A 21,859-nucleotide genomic window follows, 5' to 3' on the forward strand; every position below is an offset into this window, starting at 1 on the left:
TTTTTATCCTCCCATCAAGGCAGAGGGACGTGCACTTTCACCGTGTCCTTATTAGGGACCTAAAAAGACCGGTGGTTCAGGCAGCACATACAGGAAAAGATCCGGTATTTTTTAATGAGCTAGTAAAATGTCCCTTTATCCACACAGGGCAGAAACAGCAGCAGCAGCAGCAACACTGAGCTTCTTTCCCTGAAAGAAAAAATCGATCGGGATTTCACTCTGTGACCTCTGAACACACCACTGGGATATTAGATGACATTTGAGGTGTATTAGAAATGAATAACCTAACATATGAAATTCTCATAGCAAAAAATGTTCAAATAATAATCACATAGGCTGAGTGATATTCCCGCTTAAATCAAATCAAATCTGCACCGAGAAATATGAATCAGTTTTAAAGTTAATAGTCTTATTTGTGATTGAGTCTCAAACATGTCTTTTGATGGTTGAGCAGTTCAGCACTCCCTCTGCTGGCTGCGGAGCTGCAGCACAGTCTGTGGCGGGCACTACTGCAACAAGAGAAAAGCTCATTGTTTAATGTTTTTTTCATGTTCACCTGTAGTAGTAATTTCTCCTCGGCATTTTTGTTCTGATATCTCCTCTGTCTTCAGTAGGAAACAGCCTACAGTGGTGTCACAAATTCTCAAATTCTTTGCTGGCTGTTGTTTTAGAAATACATTATTGATGTATCACTGAACACTCCTTTTGCGTCCTAATTCTGAGATTGCCAAGGCCATATAAAAATAAGTCAAAAAATGTTAAAAGAAAAATATCCATGCAAGTATATGCATAACTGTACAATAAAAAGTACTATGCATGAGATTTACAAATATTTACGCTAACCTCCTTAACAGAAGAGAGAGAACAGTTATGTATTTAGACAATTTTGACCTCTCTGTCTCATCCACAGACACAAAATAAATAGTGAACACTTCTGGTCTTTTATGTCACATTTAGACAGTACAAAGTTTATTTACTCAGCTCTCCCTTCCCTCTCACCTCAAATCCTTTCATTGTCCATTGTGGATCACTGGTGGCTCTCCTGAATGCAGTCAGCTCTTTAAGTTGAGCCAGTTTGTAAACAGCTAGTAAAATATGTCAAATTACTGTCTCACCACAAGCACATTTCAGACTTCATAAAACATACATTCTGGCTGTTTTTTTCATTTAAGAACATCTTCCACTCTCTTCTCTTTGCCTTCTTGCATTTTTCCTTTTTTCTCCAGTTCATATAAGCAATATACCACTGTGCCATAGTTCTCTCCATTTGCACTGTTCCTCAGTCTTCATTCTTTGTGTGTGCTTTGTGTTTATTCCTCCCTACAGAACATCTGTTTGTTCCCATCTTTTAATTTATTCCAAGTAAATACTATCCACACCATATGACTCTCTAGTTGCCCAGGTGGCTGAGACCAAACTGCAAAAATACCTAACAAAAAATATAGTAATGTAGAGAACAATATAGTATTGTTCATGTAATGACTGCATAATTCATCTCATTTCATAATTTTAATAAGAATAAATGAGAAATGACAAGGACAAATAGCAAGAGGCAAGAGGTCCACCAGAGGAGCACTTGCTTTATGCGTGTGGTGTCCCAAGAGAACAACAGGTGCTGTGCACACAGCTAAATGCAGGGTTTGTGAATTCTATCATGCATTTCACGATTGGTCACAATCCAATGCATCTCCAGCACCAATATTTCCAGGAACAGATGGTGAAAAATGGACACAAAGACATACTCGTCTTCATGGCAACACAGTGCATAAAATGGCTAGGATTTCAAGGAGACAGTGCCAAGCACTGAGACCTATTTTTATTTATTTCACTCCAAAGTAGCTCTCCAGTTGGCCCTGAGCCAGATGAGGAACATATCTCCAAAAAGCACAAAGGCAAATCCAAAAAATATTTATGAAGGAATAAATAATTTGGAATCTCCACAGAGCAACAAAGTTGGCCTTAGTCTTCCATTAGTCACTGTTTTTTTCCACAAAATAAAATGAAATGAAATAAAGTCTATACCTGACATCACAATATAGGGCCAGTGAGCACTGTGTGGACCTTTATGTATATAACCCATCACTGCCATTAGCTGTTTCTTTCACCACATTATTTTCCCCATTCTGAGTCTCCACTCTCCCAGCCTCCTATTATTTCTGACAGCTTACTTGGTCTTTCATTTCTCCACTTGTTTTTATCTTTACTTACTTGTCAGAGCATCTCACAGCACATCACTGCAGTTGCTCAGGGTCATACAAAGCATTGAAAGAAAATGAGAGACAGCATGCTTCTACTCTTGTTGATCTCCTCCATACTGGCAAACTGGCTGCCACCCAGATGGTCTTACTAGTTGTTATGACTTGAACATCCTTTCAACCTCTCAGTCTTGCCATGAAACTTTATGTTTGGAAAAATGCATATGGCTTCTCATATTTAGAGCAGCAAATTACGCCAGTTGGCCAGAAAAGCTTCAGTTTAGATTCCACAAAAGCAAAAAAAATATAGGTTATCTATTAAATGGTAATGGGCCAATAAATATTGTTAATTTTGCAACTCATATATGTCTCTGATTTGTCTGTGTTAACGTCAGTCTGCTCCAGGTATCAGAAAGACTGTTGAGCACATAAACCAGATTGTGTCAGCTTCCAAAAAACATAGAGGCTACAAGGTGTGAAGAACTCTTAAATGTTGGCCTTTGTTCTATCCAAGTACATCCCATGTCATAGCCCCTGCCATAAAATGTCAAAGCAAAGGGAGAGGGCATTGAACTGTCTGGACACTGCACTGGAGGACTACAGCTGCTGAACTGGCATTAAGAGGTATTAGAGTCTTTGTCAGCAAAAGGAAACATACTCCTCTTCCTGTGAACTGGGTTCTCTCTTTCAAAGGACAATCACAGAATCAGCAAAACCATGAGCATCACTTTACTGTTGGCTTTGTTGAGGCTTATTTTACACATTTCTTTAGAACCTTTTCATAAGATAAAACCTAGAATGCAAAGTAGTCAGCTTAGAAACAGATAAAATAGATTTCATTTTCACGGAAAAAATAAGAGGCTAAACAACATATTCTGCTCTTAGTAACGTGCATATAGAGCATGTTCTTTGACTTAGAGAAGGTGCAAGAGTATACCTTTGAATGAGTATATATACTGCAGCCAACAACAACATGGTATATTATATTATCAGTACTTCACCACATTTAGGATGTGGACCATACCTTTGTATCCAGGGCTGCTGTCTTGGTCAGATGCAGCTCCAGATGCAGGTGTTTGGGTGATGGCATCCTGGTTCTCTCTGGGCTTATCTGTATTTATTTGTGTGAGAATAATAACAGTGTGAGCTATGCAATTGAAACATGTACAAAATTGCTTAGGTTCTCCATATGCAACATGGAAGGTTTTCTGCCTGGGCTAAGTTTTACCAACAAGAAAATAAAAGAGTAATTATCTCAAAAGAATAGCTGAAAAATATATTTCAAAGTTGAAGATATGCTGAAGACAAGGAGCCCTATGTCATTTGATAAGTAGGAAAATGCAAATAGATAACAGGCAGTTAGCTCGTCATCTTTCTATAATTAATTATTGCAAATTAAATTGGCAAATATATAACCTTTACTTAATTAACCTTGGTACCTTTTAAAATCGCCAAGACAAATGAAGAATGTTTCCAAATTTTTCATATTTATTCATTTTTAGTGAATATGTTCCGTATCAGTGACTGATACAGAAAGCACAGACATCAAACTAACAGAAAAGCAATGCACCCAGGTCTTGCCAGCTGATCCTTTTATTTCTGTTCATATGGATGAAATACAGTATTTTGAAAGGTGCCAGTAAGTGTTGCAGAATGGCTGCAATTGACCTGAATACATTCCATTAGCCTCTGTGTCAACAAAGCAGTTTTCTGAACTACTTTTTGCATTGTAAAGAAATCACTGAGCTCAATTTGACTCAAATGATGACTCATCGGTTTAAAGTAAGTTTATGATTGTTTTATAAATAGATTAGAAGATATGTCCCTTGTCAGCAGAAGAATCAATTTTGCTCTGGAAGCATATTCTAAGAGGGCCAACAGTTTAAGGTGTAATCAAATATTATCATTAAGTCACAAAAAGGTGAAGTCCATAACCACCTTAATGTAGTGGTCACAAGAGGAATATGATTTCTTCTGTGTAAGCAGAAACTAAATCTAATGGAATGCACTCCTGAAGATACGGACTGCTGATGGAGCAACCAATAAACTTTACTGCATAGTTTACGTTAGTCAAATTATTATTCATTTTTTAATTTAGTGACACAATTTGAAATATTATGACTACTCTTTATAAATTAAATTAGAAATGCACTAACCATAATCATGTGTGCAAAAGGAATCACCACTTTCCAATAACTCAGGAAATAATATTTTAGATGCTAGCAGGGGCTTGGCTGTGATGAGTCATTGATGTTATTAAAAAATACCACTAGAGGGTGCCATCACTTTGTCATGTCTGTACAATACCAGGGTATTATTAAACATGAAATGATAGTGACATGTTGCATAGCTGCCTATAATACTACATGTTATTAATTAACTTATTAACCTCTCATAAACATCTAAAATGTATTTCCACTGAAATCCCCCCTGTATGCCCAATCACCATATACATTACAGTACTACAATCTTATTTGACATGAATGTTAGTAAAAGAATTAAAAAACTGTACTCAACAAAAGGCAAAAGATATTGAGGTTATGTCAAAGTCAAGCAAAAAGATTTTACAAATGCAAATAAACTGTAGCTGAAGTTACATAAGCATAACAGAAAGCTGAGAGCATCTGAGCGACACTCAGTATGTAAAGGATAAATCTGGATTCCATGTTTCATGAACATTTTGAAACAAGGATAGGAAATAAATACATACAGAGTTCTCTGTCTTACACTTTTCAACCACAAGAGGACAGCATAACTGCACCTACGAGGTGCAGACTTTCTTCTTTTATAATAGTATTCTCATCCACACAAGAGATTCTCACCTGACAATATGTCCATGGCATAGTCCTGCTGCAGCTGGATGACACAGAGCAGGCTGATGAGAAGGAACATGATGGGTGATTGTACAGCCCTCATGTTTTCTAAGGCCTTAATAGACCTGAGAGAAAGACAGGTGAAACTGTTAATACTGTGGTTTAAAACGTGCATAACTTGAGAAATTCTGCAAGAATAAACAGCAAATTATACAAAATGCTGCAGAGTTAGTGAAATATCAAAATATGCTTTTATTTCATTTTTGCATAATGATTTTATTATTTTAACTAGAATTCTGAAAAAAACTTTGGAAATATTTTTAACAGTACACGAAATGTATCACTTCTATTGCATTTCACTGAGATTCCACTGCATTAGGAGGATAACGTTCTACTGTGGTCAACTGTTTTACTGCTTAAGGAGTTTAATATAATTCTCCTCACAATGTTGAATCACACAAACTCTGTCTACCCTGCTGGTGGCTATGTACAACCATATTCCTGTGTGAAATTCCACTATAAAAAAGAAAGGCAGACAGATGGACTTTCCTCTGAAACCCATCCAGCACACTGCCAAACTCTGTTTCAGTCTGATCCAATCCACACATACTGGGAGAATACAGACTACTATTGCTTTAGTGTTGCTTTTCCTATCATATTCCAACATCTTTTACAGTAAGCTCTCTGTGTGCTTTGTGCAAAACTGGGTATGTGTATGCTTTGTGTTCAAGTTCCCATCAAATTTTCATGTGTTCATACATAATACAACTCCAACACCATACAAACATGTTCACATTTACCTGCTGCACATTCCAGCCTAACCCCCTGACAGATACATAACTTCACACACAACACACAACATAAAACACATCCTTGCTCTCAAGTGGGAATGGTGATGAGACGTAGTGACAGTGCCAGGCGAGAGAAATAGAAAGTCAGCTCTACTGATCAGCCATCTGTGGTACAAACAGCTTTGCAACCCATCCTAGCTGTCTGATGGACAGCCAGATTCCTGGGATGTCTTGGCACCCTGTGGCCACCAACTCTATGCACCACTTTAATTGTTCTGAGAAATGCACACCAACAGCCAACACTAGAAATATGCCAAAACTTGAGGAGAAAGTGATTATACTGAGCACACAGTGATGCAAAGGATATGTTAGGTGTAAAAATTAAAAACAACCACCCATTTTGTTTAATTAAAAGGGAGGAATTACTCTACAGTTTTGTCAGTGATTCAATCTTTCGAGGATAGCTTAAAAAACTTGAAAAAGATAATTTGAATGGCTGTTTAATTTAGATATCTTCAAGCTAGTTGACTATTTTCAAACTTTAGATGATTGATTTTTCTTGGAAACTATAAATAATTATATTTATCTGCAAATTATGCTTCTCTAGAGAGAAGTTTAGTTTTTTTTTAATGAAATGTCTCCATAAACATTGGATAGACTGATGGACTGGATAAATTTGGTGCAGATCTGGTGACACCCTCACTTTTCATCTAGCACCATCATGAAGTTAAAATTTCAAACTGTCCAAACTGGACTTCTATGACCATATGTCTGGGAAGTTAATTATGCCATTAGTGTCAGCTGTCTAATTAGCATATGTTAGCATACTAACACAATAAACTAAGATGACAAACAGGGTAAACATTACATCGGCTAACAGTCAGCATATTAGAGGGGTAACTAAGAACGTTATCATACTATCAGGCACAAATTGCCATGAATGTTTATTATATCTTGATTATTTAAAACAAACATACTACACTATAGCATACTATAATTGCAGTATAGCTTTAGTGTTTCTCCTTCTATCCTTAGATTTTAACTGAAGAGTTAAAGTCAAGTAGGCTAAATTTAATACAATTATTTTAATTCATGTTTTACTATACTGTGTGGTACTTAAACTAAAAAAATAATGTTAGCATTTAGCATAAAGCACTGCTCTGTTTAGGAGCTTCCATAATACTTAGACATCTCATTTTAAATCTGGTTTACATTCATTTTCATGAGGCAATGTGGTCTTCACATATTTGTATGCATGACACAACAAAAGAAAAAACACTTCTAAACTATTTTGTTGTGCCCTGAGTAAAATATCCTGTACTTCAGTTTCAAGTTATTGATCTATCTAACAAAGATGCCGAGGATTTGAGGACAGAAACAATAATATTCCACAGTAATATAATATTCAATAAGACAACATTCATATTGAAATCTAGTGTTACAAATGTGAATGGATATTCAAATGGATATATATAACTAACATAATGAGCTATAAAAAATACATTTTGTAGAGATGAATATTATATGAGGATGGTAATAATACCATTGCATTGTTTAGATTTATCTAACATATCTTCTGAGAAAGCCAGAAAGGAGAATGGCAGGAAGTGTAGAAGAGAATATACATAATAAATCCAAGATCTAATTTAAAAATTTGCCAGTGGGAGAAAAAAGACATGATTAAAACAGAAAAAGCACCTACTCTAAGCATATGACATATGACATATGACAGAGAAAACAAGGTCAGGTATATACTACGTAAAAAACATCAACAGTGTATAATATATATATATATATATATATATATATATATATATATATATATATATATATATATATATGACAATAAATTGCTGTATTTGTGAGCTGATGTGAAAAGTATGCAGGTAGAAGAAGAAAAAAAAACAGGAGTGCAGGAGTGTTGATTTCCCCTTCCTTCTTCTGTCCACTAGGGAATAATCACAGCTTACCATCTAACATATTGTCAATAAGACAGAACAGGAGCTCTCCCTATACCACAGCAGACAGATCACATACTGTAGAGAGCACTGGAGCGTGAACAGAATCAGCTTTCAGTATCGCCCCTGCCCATCTTTTCTCCCTTCTCTGGTTGAGTACAGTGCGATCACCTGCTCTCACATAGACAAATAAGTGTAATATTTGTAGCAAAATGTTATACCAAGTGTTCCATGTAATAAGGAGCAGCCAAGATAATTAAAGTTACAGACATGTTTACTTTGGACTACAAAAATTCTGCCTATTTTAATGCACCTGTAGCATTTAAATGAATATAACAACATACATACTGCATTTCCTCCATCCTTCTTGTTCTATATACTAATTTTTAAATATTTTATTATTTGGGGTATTTTTATACATGGTCAAGTTTAAGGAAAATAATTTTAAATCTGTGTAGATCTATATGCACAATGCTGATTTTTGTGATAGTTAATCAGCAGCTGTGTAGTGACACAAAACTGGGATGCCGAGTGAAAGCAGGAGGCACAACCAGGAAGTGTGTTTCACTGGCTATTTTCTGCACAAGAAGTGAGTCTAAATCAAGGCCCCAGTGGGAGGCATATGGAAGAAGAGGCTTGCTCTATTGAGACAAACAGATATTTGATGTACTCACAAACCAGCTGCATATATTACTGCCAATCAAGAAAAGTAATACATCACATGATTTGACATTATACAAGGCTCACTGTCACATCATGTAAGTCTGAAGAGTTCTTATCGACACCTGGCAGTTTTCAATGACATCTGGCTTCGCCTTTTGGAAAAATAGATGGGGAGACAAATACAGGCTTCAATCACTGCCACTATAGAGCATTATGAGAGCTATCAGAGCAAGACAAAGGATATTAAAAGTATGGGAGGCAATGTCTGGAGCTCTGTCAGGACTCACACTGACAAGCAATACTCAGCTGAGTAGGCACCTTAGTACCAGGTGAAGGTATTTACAGATTAAAAGGATTAAACAGCAAATGAACCCATTGATTCAACTTAACACCTTTCCTTTATTCAGTCAAACAATTTACATTCAGGGTTTTATGAATTTATAGTACAGCCAAACACACTAAATCCACCAGATTAAGGATCCTTTAAAATATGAGTTTAGCTTTATTTGAACATAATCTTAGCAACTATTACTTGTACACATCTGAAGCATAATGTCTTTAGGGTTTTCACGACCATTAAAAGATTTCCTAGAACCAGAAGCAAAAGAAATAAATGAAAAACAGAAACCACAGAGAGAGAAAAACTAAAGATCTTGTACAAATGAACACTAAGGCATTTTATATTTTTTAAACAGATGATTTTTTTGAATAATACATTCATAGTATACTAATTCAGTATATGTTTGTCACCCTATTTCATTCCACTGCATTTAAAATATTTAGCAATACGATTGACTGAACTGTCATTCATCAGGAATTTGTACTTCAATTAAGTTCTAATTTAATTTTTAAAACCAAAGTATCACAAAGTAAAGTAAAACATCCAGTCAGATAATTTTATGAAATACACCAGATTTTAGGTCTTCAGTCATAGTAAATATATAGAAAAAAACATAGAACATTTAAAACATGAAACATATAAAGGTAGAAAGGTATACTCTGCATAAACTGCTTGTATGGCAGCATGCAACATCATACTATTAACAATTTGCAATTTGTGGCTGCCACAGATAACTTTCAGCACAGCACGTGGACAGCATATGCTTCTGCATGAATCACTGGGAAGGGGAAGCATTCAATTCCTTCTGAAGTCGCTTATATCAAAAATATGTGCATTCACAATAGAGAAATTACTAAACAAACCTCACTAATATAAATAAGTACAACTTTACAACTTACCCCTCTAGGTTATTCTTCCAGTATTATTGTTCCATTTTGTCTGCTATGGCCAAATCTCTGCCAATGCGTGTTTTAAGCATCCATACCTAACAATAAAAAAGAGAAAAAGAAAACAGAGGATATCTTGTAGACCTGTAAAAAAGAGAAAAAATCAAAAGAAGGAGACTATGCCGAAGGAAAAGCCTAAATAATCCATCTGTGATCCAGGAGACGCTATCAGATGGGGTGCATACAAATCACAAACCTACCTCTGCAGCAACCTAGGTCCAATATCCTCAGGGTCCTAAGGCTGCACTCAGAAAATTTACTCTCACAGATTAAGCCAGACAACTCACACACTCAAGGACATTAGAAAATGCTGAATTTCAGCAAATGAATTATCTTTTCAACAGTATCTTCTCAGAGTTAAAAAAGAAAAATTATAAATATAATTTTTGCATTCAACCTTTATCAGTCATTGGAGGCATCTAGGACTAGATGATGATTATCCTAAATACTTTCACTAAGTGTACTATACCGGTGTGTTAATGTAAATGTAAATGGCATATTTCTAGTCTGTCTTGGCAACAGCATCAATATTTCTCAGGTATTTATTATTTATTAAAACACATTTTCTTGCATGATTTGACAGAAATTTGAATTATATATGTACAGTAGACTATGTCTTATGCTCCAAATTGTGTCAAACCATATACATAGTGCCAGCTACCTGCAACATTGGATATGTTATTGAAAGCAGCATCCCTGTGTTGTGGTTCACAGTCTGCAGAAAAGTATCCCACAGGGTGTACATTTACCTGCAGCAGAACCAACCTGCTTCTCTCTCTTTCAGTGAGAAACTATAATAGCTTTTTCCCCATTTATTTTTGCTTTCTGCTTTTTCCTATTCAAGTACATAGGGGTGTTTAACTCTTAGCATGTATTAACCAGAAGGCAGGAAAACAACCAATTCATCACAAAGATAACAAAGACAAAAACACATTTACACCACAAGAAATTTTAGAGTTGAATGTCTGTGGAACTGTGGCTGCTCATTTCTACTATCTCCCACTATGCATTCCCCTGTATTTTTTGTCCATGACCTGGTCAGTTGTTTTTACATTGATTTTTTTTTTTATTTTTATTGAAAACTATGTCCACAATGACTGATGAATGCATTTTCTTTTGTGTAATGATGTGAGTAACAAAAGGAGAATTGATCCGCAACAATGCTCAACGGCTATTTATTCAATTCAATCTATCACGTAGAGCAGTGTGCAGGTCTCAGTGGATAATACAGTCTATCGTTTGTGTTACATTCACTGTCTCCACAAAGAGTATTTGTGGTTACCGTTTTCACAAGACATATAAGTGACTTCAAGACACTTGTCTCTGATTCCTATTGTATTTATTTTGTAGATGAAAAACTAAAAGCACTTATAAATCCATAAATGTGAACTCTACGCTGTTTGGCTTTTAGGTATTCTTTGCTATAATTCTGCTGTTAAAAATGATGGATAAATGTATATAAGTTGTTGCTGCAATGGAGGTGCACCAGGACATGTGACCCAGAACAATTTTCTTTTCAACTACACACTTATCAACATCACTCTTATCAAGATCCTTCATCTAACTCAGCAGCTCCAGTTCTGAATTAACCTCAAGTCAATATCATGGTCATCTATCATGCTGACGGGAGCAGACTTGGTGTGAGACAACATACAAATAATCAGCTTGAGAAAACTTTGTCTTCTCTTGCAAGAATGTTGCTTAACTAGTCAGTATGGCTAAATTACTTGGTTGACACTGAGGGCAAGATGCAGCAAAACAAATAAAAAACATTTTGATATTTGCAGATAATTGCTGGATGTAATTCTGTTTGAAGCAAATAACATTATTTAGCCTAAATACTGAAACACTGGGCATATAAAGTAACATAATCATTGTATTTCATTAGATTTCTGCTCTATGTGACCTTTGACATGTACATTCATTATGTAATGTAATCCACTGTCATGGTTACTATAATAGGATGCTAGCATACACAACACTAAGTCCTTAAGTGATATTCCTACTCTTATATTAAGGATAAAACATTGATTTAATGCAGATGCAAGTTTGTCTAAACCATTTTTCCTCCATTAGCATGAACTTCTAATAAAATGCTTAGATCACAGCTTCATATTCCTTTCACCTTTATGGAAATAAAAAATGCCAGTGCCTCATTAGTTAGTTTCTCATTAATATGTATTGAAATATTTTCATGTTCAGTTATCTGCCTATAGAATTTCAAATGTATTTCAAATCACATAATGAAGCTACCTAAAGAGCAGCAGTGAGATGATGAGCTTTTACCCTGTACTAACCTCTTTGAAGGTGTTGGGAATGAGTATTTTACAAATGAGTCTTTTCTTTGTGAGAAAACAAAAAAGACAGAGGTTTGGGTTGATGTCTAATAAAGCTGTTGACCTTTAGCTCTGGCCTCTCTTTGTAGTGTTCCATTACTGGTCTTGGTCTAAATATTTGTTTCTTTAGCTGTATAGTGAACCTGTCATATAGAGTAATGGCCAGCCTTGAGGTCTACTGAGCTTCAATTATAATTTATTTTATCCTGAAAACCTTCTACACTCACCAATGAATCATTACACCTTGACTACACAATGATAACAAGACTGTGCTCTCTCACAAACATTAAGTGTAAGTATGATTCGATCATGCCAACAGAATGGCCAGTGGTTTTATTCAAATACATTTCTGTGGTAATATTTCAGTCCCTGTAAATTTCCCATTTCAGTTGAGCTGACTGACACCTCAGCATCTATACAGTCAGGAAGCAAAACAAAGCTATTTTTGTGGAAGGACCATAATACAACAGCTGCATGGAGAATCTGTGAGAATGCAATCCAGGTGTCATTGCCCCTTGGTAATCTCTCTCGTCTTCAGGAATTCATTTTCTCAGCAGCTTCACTTGAAAATGACATTCTGACACCATTTACATGGAAATCACTTTGCCTCTTCATCTGTAATGGTGGCCTGTGTGCAGACAGCACCTCTCTGGGGCTGGACTATTAATGGGCATAAAAGGTAAAGAAAGAAAGAAAAGCAGAATGAAAAAAGAAATGAGAAAAAAGAGGATTCTAAAACATAGGTTTTTCAGGGTTAAAGTCAAGGTCGGAGCCTAGGGTATTAAGGGATAAAAGGATGGAGATACTTAAAGAAAGCATAATGTGGGAAATTCCTCCACTTAAACACGTTCATCCTCTCTCTGGCTCCCTTACTTACGCTCCTTTCTCTCACACAAGAAAAAGGTGTAAAAATTTTCCCTAAAAGAAGAAAAGAATCCCATGAGAGAGAAACCAGTAAAGTATGTGCTGAGAGGAAAGCATATACAGAGGTTTCAGGAATTTGTTATGTTGTAATGAGAAATATTTAAATACAGGAATGTTTTCTCTTTTGAAAAGAGATCTGGTTATCTGGCATGTATTTTAGCTTTTCAAACAGTATAATGCTATTATCAATAATTTCTTCATTGTAGTCATAAGGTCATCTAAAGATCTGATAATGTCTTACAAAAAACTGCATCAAAAACATCAGTTACCTCTCAAGGTCCTAAAAAGGAATATAGGCAATGCATCAAATCATAATAAATACTGCACATACTTTTTGTTATAGTTGCATTGTGTCTCAGGCATAAACACATCCTGATAGAGTGATTAAGAGTACATACATAAACATTGACAACAACAACTGGGGATTTTCTGCTTGAGGCATGAATCAGTGCACGTGGTTTGACAGTTAATGTCTAAGTAGTTTACAAATGAAAAAACTATTATTCACATAGCGATAAAAATCTAATAGCCATTACATAAGAGATCTGTATTAGATATTTTTCAAAGTAAAACAGATGTATGTGTGATGCCATGAAGCATTTGTGAAATTCCTGGTTTACACTTTATATTTAAATATACAGCATACTGAATATTTCTGTTTAAACTGAGAGGAAAGGTTAAAAATAAAACTTTATTCTACTGGATTAACACTGCCTCCACCTGGCATTACTGTAGCACTACTTGAAAAAGAACTCGTGCAAACCACTATACTGTGCAGAAAGTTTTTGATTTGAAGTTTTATGATCAATGTCTTTTTCTTTTAAAATGCACTTCTAGGCTAGCATAAAATTATTACTAAATCAAAATTAATTACTGTGATTTTAAATGAATCTTTACCTTAAGCAGGCTGAAATACATGTTTGCTTTGCATATGAGGACAATGAGCATATTGCACTTTGTATGAAGTTAATTGATAAATAAGACTATTTATGTTATTTATATTAAAAGCATTTTCCGTGTATTTTTAGTGCATATCTTACTGTATATCTATGAGGCTATGCTGAATAACTGGCAGGGCAGGCTCTCCTGTGAAACAGGTAAAGCACAAACTAAACTTAATGGATTCACAGCAGTTGTACTAGACGGACTTTAGCAAGGTGCCCCTGATAAATCTACAACTGAGTCTATGTTGACCATTAAACTTATAAAGCTTGGACCAGGACTTTGTAGTCGACTTTAAAATATATATATACTTACAAATATAAATAAATAAAGGTTTCGCAAAAGAAACAAAACAAATGCTCATAACAAACCATTACAGAAGGTCTGGGTAGTTTTGTTTTGCGTTAAAAATTGTTTACTTACTTGCTGTTGCTCTGCCTTACTGCAGTGCATTCTGCGTAAAAGGTGCTATACGTTACGTGACTTTAAAGCGCCCTCACTTTCATGGAGTCAAAAGAAGCTAGTCATGGGAATGGTGTATGGCAAACTGAGCATTACATCACGAAGACACATGAAGGGTCACACCGAGCCTGAGGTCTTTACGTGCAGTTTGTGTAACGTGGTCGTTTCGGGTACTTTCAATGCTTCCGAGCGAGTTTTCGACTTTCGACGTAAAGGCAGCGTCTGGCGTGCCGCCGTGGTATTTGTGAAGTTGATAGGCGGAGAGGCGTGACGTCATCACGTACAGCGGGGCGTCTCGGAGAAGATAAACAAAAAGGAAGGAAGACTTCGGCCACACAATCGCGGCAAAATCGGTTCAAAAAATTAGCTTGCAGGCTACACTTAGTCACTCCTTATGTCCGTTTATTAGTCAGATAATTACCATTAGGCGTTCACAATCATGGACGAGGCATTAATATTTCGTATGAGTGCATTTTCAGAGCAAGGAGGGAGGAAATACATGGAGGATGTTGTCGAGATAAGAGTCGAGTACGAACCGACGCCGTCGACAGTCGAAGAATATCCAAATTCGCAAAGACATGGGGGACACGAAAAAGCGGAGAGTGAACACACTAAACAGACTGAAAACGGGACACATGACCATAACGTTACTGCCGAATCAGGTCCAGCCTCTGCAGCGTGGGTAGAGAGTCTGTCTAATGAGGACATTGGCAACAACAGTGCACCGGTATCGGACGAAAAGGTCGCAGAGCATGTAGTCGACACTCGCAGGTCTGTGGCGTTTTTCGCTGTTTTTGATGGCCATGGGGGTCGGGAAGCGGCACATTTCGCACGGGAACATCTGTGGGATTTGTTGAAAAGGCAGCGGGGCTTTTGGTCAAAGGATCACAGTGAAGTGTGTGCCGCACTTCGGAAAGGCTTCATCGCCTGTCACCATGCAATGTGGAAAGAGCTGCGTAAGTCATCTAAGTTCAGCTTCGTACTCTTAGTTTTCCCCACCTCACATTTCTCGCTTCCCAAGTTATGTTTAATGCCTATTGCTCAGAATATTGCTGTCTCAGTCTCAGCAGCGCTTGATGGCAAACTGACCCACAACGGGGCTTTTCATTTTGGTGCTGCTTTGTTTACCTTCTGCATCACAACACAGGCCTTTAACAGGGCTTTAGTGTATTTTATTCAGACGACTCCCAGTTGACGCTATGAGTTAGATAAGAATCTAAACATATGAGATTTCTAAATTTCCAGCATATTACTTTGTGTCGCCAATTTAGCGTTAATCTGATCCGGATAATTCAAGCCTGCATTAAGGTCTAAGATCTGAGGCATGAAGCTAAACTATCATCAAATCAGCATGAGGAAGACAGAGGCAATGATGTTGATAAAGGAATATTAAAGTGAAAATTGGCAAAACCACAAAGTCAAAGAGATACATGTGTAGATGATGCAAGAAGTGTACAAGATCTGTGCATTTGGGCTGGTGAGTGTGTTTCAGTCTGTTTGCTAATACTGGAGAATCATAAGGTGAAAAGCTAGCCTAAACAGCGAGAGGCTTTTCTGCAGGGTATATTTCTATGGCAAGTGTGGGTTAAACATATTGAATCCTGCTTTATGAAAGAGAACTTCTCAAAAATAAGCCTGATTTTTTTTCAAGTAAGCTTAAGCTTAATCTTATTTGGTTATCATTCTCAATGAAACAGATGATCAGAGGTTAGTAGAATTGTGATAGTGAGTTTGTGGTTTGCTTGTCAAATGAATCCCATCATGAGCTCGGTAGACACTGGTAATCATTTTATAACAGATGGACAACATTTCAATCTTATTTCTTAAATTCATAATTCCCTTAAAGCCTTCATTGGTACAAAGCAGGGGTAGTCTGGCCTTGTCCTTGAGAGCCTGCCTTGCCAGTTTTCCAACTATCCCTGCACTTCCAGCTTCTGATCTAGGTAATCATCAGTAGGTAGGACAGGAATAGTTGGAAAACCAGTAGGACAGGTGCTGTCAAGGACCAGGGTTGGCTACCCCTGGTGTAGAGTGTAAAGTCCAGTAACATATTTCTGCCTTAAGTGTTCCTTCCACTTGCCTTTAGTGTCCTCTATTCATTAGATGTTTTTAGTAAAGCCTTTGTATTAAATTGTCCATATCACTTGTTACCACAATCATAAAAAGCCCTACTTGTGCTACCATTGATAGTCTGCAGTTTGCAGTCTGCAGCTAATGTTCTGAAGTGATGTATGATAGCAAATTCATCTAAAGTGACTATTTTAACCAAATCTTAGTGTTCCTCTTGCAAACTGACCATATTCAATCTGAGGTTCATTAATTATTTTAAATTTATTTGTTTCTCTTCGTTTTCTCTTACAGCGGAGTGGCCAAAGACTATCACTGGCCTGCCCAGTACATCTGGCACCACTGCCAGCGTTATTGTGATCCGTGGAGTTCACATGTACGTTGCCCATGTCGGTGATTCAGCAGTGGTGGTTGGTGTGAAAGAAAATGACTCTGATATCACGCTTCAAGCACTTGAAATAACACAAGATCACAAGCCAGAACTCCCTAAAGAAAAAGAAAGGATTGAACGACTAGGTGGCAGGTGAGAACTTCATTGCATTATAAGGTCAGAGGCGATGTCAGATTGCCAAATAACATCACATGGAGGGTAGATATGTTCTTGCACTTGTTCTTTTCTACCAGGCTTAAAATCTTTGTATTGCGCTGAATTTTGTTTTGTTGTTCTTGTAACTGTAGTGTAATGAAGAAATCTGGGGTGAACCGTGTTGTATGGAAGAGACCCAGACTGACCCATAACGGCCCTGTGAGGAGGAGTACAGTCATTGACCAGATCCCCTTTCTGGCTGTGGCCCGATCCCTTGGTGAGAATTGCATATTTTCTGGAAACAAAAATGATATGAATATTGGTATTTTTTCTTGTTTTATTTTTCCTGCAAAAGTGCTATATATTCCTGTCTATCGGCAGGTGATCTCTGGAGCTACGATTTCTACAGCGGGGAGTTTGTGGTTTCACCAGAGCCTGATACCACTGTGATGACCTTAGACCCCAAACGGCATCACTACATCATCCTTGGCAGTGATGGACTGTGGAATATGGTGCCACCCAAGAATGCTGTTAATATGTGTTATAGCCATGACAAAATGGTGGTATGTAATGGCACAATTAATAGTAATGTAATCATGTAGTGTGGAGTGTAATTTTTGAGTTAACAGTATAAAAACAATCATCACTTATTAGAATGTGTTTATTTTTGCCTTGATTTTCACACCTTAAGCCTAAAGAATAGACTTTTTAAGATTTTACATAAATATTGATTTTCTTTTTCTTTCTGCTGCTTCTTTTTGTGTCCAGGGCCCAAAAGGTATGTCTTGTGCCCGCCGGCTGGGATGCACAGCCCTACTGTTTTGGAAAGAACGCATGCTCCGTGCAGACAACACAACAGTTATTGTCCTGGCCCTGCAGGAGCGTGGAGGCCCACCTATCCCTATGCATCGAGATGAGATTGTGGTTGACATGGCTACAGGGATCAATCATGTCCCATACCCAGGAACTACTTATAACACGTGTGAGGTCCCAAAGGTCAGTGCAATATTATTGTTGCATCATCCTTTTGTAATGTTTCATTAGGGTCGGGCCATATTAAGTCATACAGCAAAATGGCAGGTATTTTCCAAATGCAGTTGGTCACTGCTGGGAAAAGTGTCTCAACACTACTCTGACAATGGAAAAATATACTGAATATTTTTGTACATTTGTTTTCTATTCACTGTATTGTCCTGTATATATTCCAGTCCATTTTTATTGTCATTCAAATACTTACACCAAATATGATGCTCCATAGACACCAATAGCTGTTGACTTAAGGTCATATCAGCGGTTTCCATCAGTGGACCATTGGTTCACCACATTAATCTTTGTTTTCGGGGCCAACAGGCGGAGCATGAGGATGGAATGTTTTATGAAGATGAGATATACGGAGAAGAACATGAGCGATGGACATGCCTGGAGTGGTAGTGAGGTGACTGCTTAGTTATGAAAATGTGTCAACATGGCCAGAAAATGAATTAATATTTCTATTAGCAGAATAGCCAGGCTCATCTTGTTGAGCCTGGTGGCCAAAATTTTATTATTTGGACATAAAAATAACTAAATTCATTTACAGCTGATTAGTCTACAGTACTAGTGCAATTGTACTCCCATAATAGAGCTGTACATCATACATTTCTTTGAAAGTGCCGAGTATTTACAAGAGTCATTCGTCAAAGTGAGAAAATCTACTCAAGAGAATGTGTTAGGCTTAGCATCACGAGTGCTGCTCTGAACTTTATTTTAAAGGCTAAAGGCAAGATGTGATGAAAGACAATAAAAAGTTTTTTTTTTTTTAGATAGCATCTAGAGGTTAGATGTTTAGTTTCCATGACCACTGTAAGGGAAGAGGGGTTTTTTTAGGTAACATTTTTTTAAGACAATAGATACAAGACAGCTTTGAGATGAGCTCTATCTTCCCAATTACCCACCTTTAGCATTTCTTTGTCCAAACATCATATATCTATAACCGGTGTACACATTCTTTACAAGCCCCATTATCATACGTGCATGCAATACACCTAAAGCCCAGTGTAGAACCATTTGAACACATCTTAATCCAATATTATTTATTAAAACTATTTTTTATTTCCATGAGTTTAGTCTCTGTCCATTTGTAACAGCATTTGTCTGTGTGTCTCATTTTTAGTGTTGAATTGTTGAATGGTAAATTGTGTTCCTTTTTATTTTTAACTTAATTAGATGATGAATGATAATTGAATGGTAATAATGAATATTATAAAAACTATTTCCGTTATATTGTTTATACTGATTTGCTTTATTTCAGCAGAGTGGTGCAGCAACTGCTCCCTCCCCATTCAAAGAAAACTCCACAAGTCTGGAGCAGGCATTTGGACTGTATGAAGCAGCCTTCTGTGCCACAGCACAGCTCTTACCTGATGCTGACTCTGTGACATCCACACTGCCCCCTTCTGATGGTCCCGTGAATGTTTTTGAAAAGCAAGACTCAACAACGCAAATGGACTGTGCTACTTCTGCTCCTCCACCAAAAAGGTCTCGTCGTTTTATGCACATACCACCTGAGCTCAGAACTCCTAACCGACAGGTCGGCCGGGCCACCAACAAGGGTTACCCTCAGAAGACGGCTCATAGCAAAGCACAGAGTGAACAATCCCCTCAAACTCATGCTCACAAGAGAGAAAGAGGCTCCTCTGAGGAACGTGGTATCCGACCACCGCACCACAATGCTGCGCTGTGTGTGTGCTAGGTTTTGCCTCCTAGAAACTGTTTTTCTGGACAGAGACTAGATGGATAATCTGCATCATGTCAGCTTTGCTCGTGTCCTGGCTGTAACACAGGCCTGTTCCTAGATGTATAGCTTTTTATACAGAGTCTTTGTAAATAAGTGAGAATTTCAAGATTGTAAATGTGTTTTCACCTTCTTCCTCCTTTTCCTGCCCCCATTTTAAATTTTTATGTTATGAATTTTAGATTTGTTCAAGCTGCACAATCTATTTTCATACTTATAAGTATGTAAATCTAAAAGGCATATTTTGAAGATAGATCATCATAATCTGAGATAACATTAGTTCACCAGAATTGTGACACATGCAATCTACCAGAATTTTATCGAAGAAATTAACTATTTTAGATTGTTTTGATTTGTTGGATGCTCCAACATGCCTGACTCTCCTTGATTGGGGTTAATACCTCAGACAAATATGCTACTATTGTCATTGATTAGTTTTCATCTCATATTTTTCAGTTGCAGTGGAACCCTTTGGTAATGGTAATAATGTAGGTGCACTATTGTGGGCAAAAATGACAAGCAATGGTCTGAGGTGATTATGCAGGTATTTGCTTTGTGTCTTTATCAGTGACTAATTATGTACTGTCAAGAAACACAGTTGCTACTCAGCTATTTGATGAAGCTTATGCATAACTTGAGGAGGTGTTAAAGGTCAATTCATCCATATACGTAGATGTGTGTGTGTGTGAGTGTGTGTGATTTGAGTGGTTGGTCCTTAAATGGTACTTTCATATTTCTTTTCTTGACTGTTTCATTCTACTCCAAGCACCTACATTTATCATCTGACCAACATATATATATATACACATACACAATTTGGGCCTTTCTAGAAGTACATTTGTCTAAACCATGGAGGCAGAAGTACAGCTTGTTGGCTAAATTGAGTGTTTATGTACTGTAAAATGCCAAGATCCGTACCTCTGCCTTATTGGATGGTAGCTTTAAGTCTGTTTTTCCCTTAATTTTGTTTGTGTAGCATTCTGTTCACTTGAAGTGTCCAGTGGGCACCAACACAATCTCAGTATGTTTTCCTATTGTTATCATATATAGTATCCTTGTGTATGGTTTGCATCCATTATTTGTGTTTAATCCACACATAAAACACCATATGGAAGGATTGCTCAATATAGGAAGTGCCCAGTTTGTGGTATATTGTAAATTAAAGGTTCTAACTTGTGTTATTATGGCAGCTCACATACTCTTCTTGCTGATTTGTTTACTTTCTTTTTGTACAACATGTCATGGTTGCCTTAGCACAAATGAGTCAGAGGTGCTTTCTATGTGTTTTTGTATTTGAGACCTGAGACCATGTTGGTGTAAGTATGGCTGTTGGCCCAGCGTCAACCAAGCATTTCAGTTGTATACCAATGTTATTTTACCGTTCACACTGCGGCATACTATATCTGCTCTTAAGTGGTTATTGTTTTTACAGTTAAATTACAGAGCAGTTTGTTGATTTTTGTACAGTATATCAATATGCAATAGAAGTTTGTACAGTATGTTAATATGCAAAATAATGGGGTTTTCAGGACTCTGGCATGCTCAGATTTACTCTGTGTTTTGTGAAGTGACCAGAGGCAGTGGATGTCAATGAGCATGTGGTGTGTTGTATCAACTATAATACTACCAGTTTTCAGGACTAAGTGTATACATTACATGCTTTAAAAGTGACTGGATATGCAGTGTCTGTGTGTTGTAATAAAATTCACATTTTCCAGTTGGTGTTGTAATGTCTGTTTAAAACTTGTATTGAATGTGTTAATGACCTAACAATCTGTTTACTCAGGTTAGTTCCTGAGTGACTTTCATTTTAACATGGTTTTCTTTATTAATGTAGCTTGTTGATTATCTTAGACTAGTGCATTAAATATATTGTCTTCAGCTATTGTCTAGTTTCAGTACAGGGGTTATATTCTCATAGTTGTGCAGGCTGCACTTGCAGTTAAATAATGTTCCAGCAGATGGCAGTAATGCAAAGGGATTCAACTTAAACATTTGTGTTTACTGTAAAAAGCATCTTCAGTGTTTTTAAATTCAATCTATAAATGGTTTATTGAAATCATAAAATATAGCCACTTAAATAGGAATAGTTGCTGATTATTACCCAGTACAGTGTGTGGAA

General features: G+C 36.9%; 1 protein-coding gene and 1 long non-coding RNA gene across 2 annotated transcripts; one reads left to right on the top strand and one right to left on the bottom strand.

Moving 5' to 3' along the window:
- Positions 1–3,218: 3,218 nt before the first annotated feature.
- LOC113143289 (uncharacterized) lies at positions 3,219–14,593 on the bottom strand. The gene is made up of 4 exons (XR_003297018.1): positions 14,333–14,593; positions 9,660–12,703; positions 5,018–5,133; positions 3,219–3,306 (listed from the first exon to the last, which is right to left on the bottom strand). It is a non-coding gene; the product is annotated as an uncharacterized LOC113143289 (long non-coding RNA).
- A 68-nt stretch (positions 14,594–14,661) lies between these two features.
- Positions 14,662–21,457, top strand: LOC113143288 (protein phosphatase 1D-like). Its single transcript, XM_026328832.2, has 6 exons — positions 14,662–15,327; positions 16,733–16,961; positions 17,117–17,241; positions 17,346–17,527; positions 17,733–17,960; positions 19,255–21,457. Exons 1-6 carry the CDS (start codon positions 14,811–14,813, stop codon positions 19,693–19,695), a joined length of 1,722 nt encoding a protein of 573 aa, XP_026184617.1. The 5' UTR covers positions 14,662–14,810; the 3' UTR covers positions 19,696–21,457.
- The last annotated feature ends 402 nt before the right edge of the window (positions 21,458–21,859 follow it).

Source organism: Mastacembelus armatus, chromosome 14 (genome assembly GCF_900324485.2).
Source record: "Mastacembelus armatus chromosome 14, fMasArm1.2, whole genome shotgun sequence".
Lineage (NCBI taxonomy): Eukaryota > Metazoa > Chordata > Actinopteri > Synbranchiformes > Mastacembelidae > Mastacembelus > Mastacembelus armatus.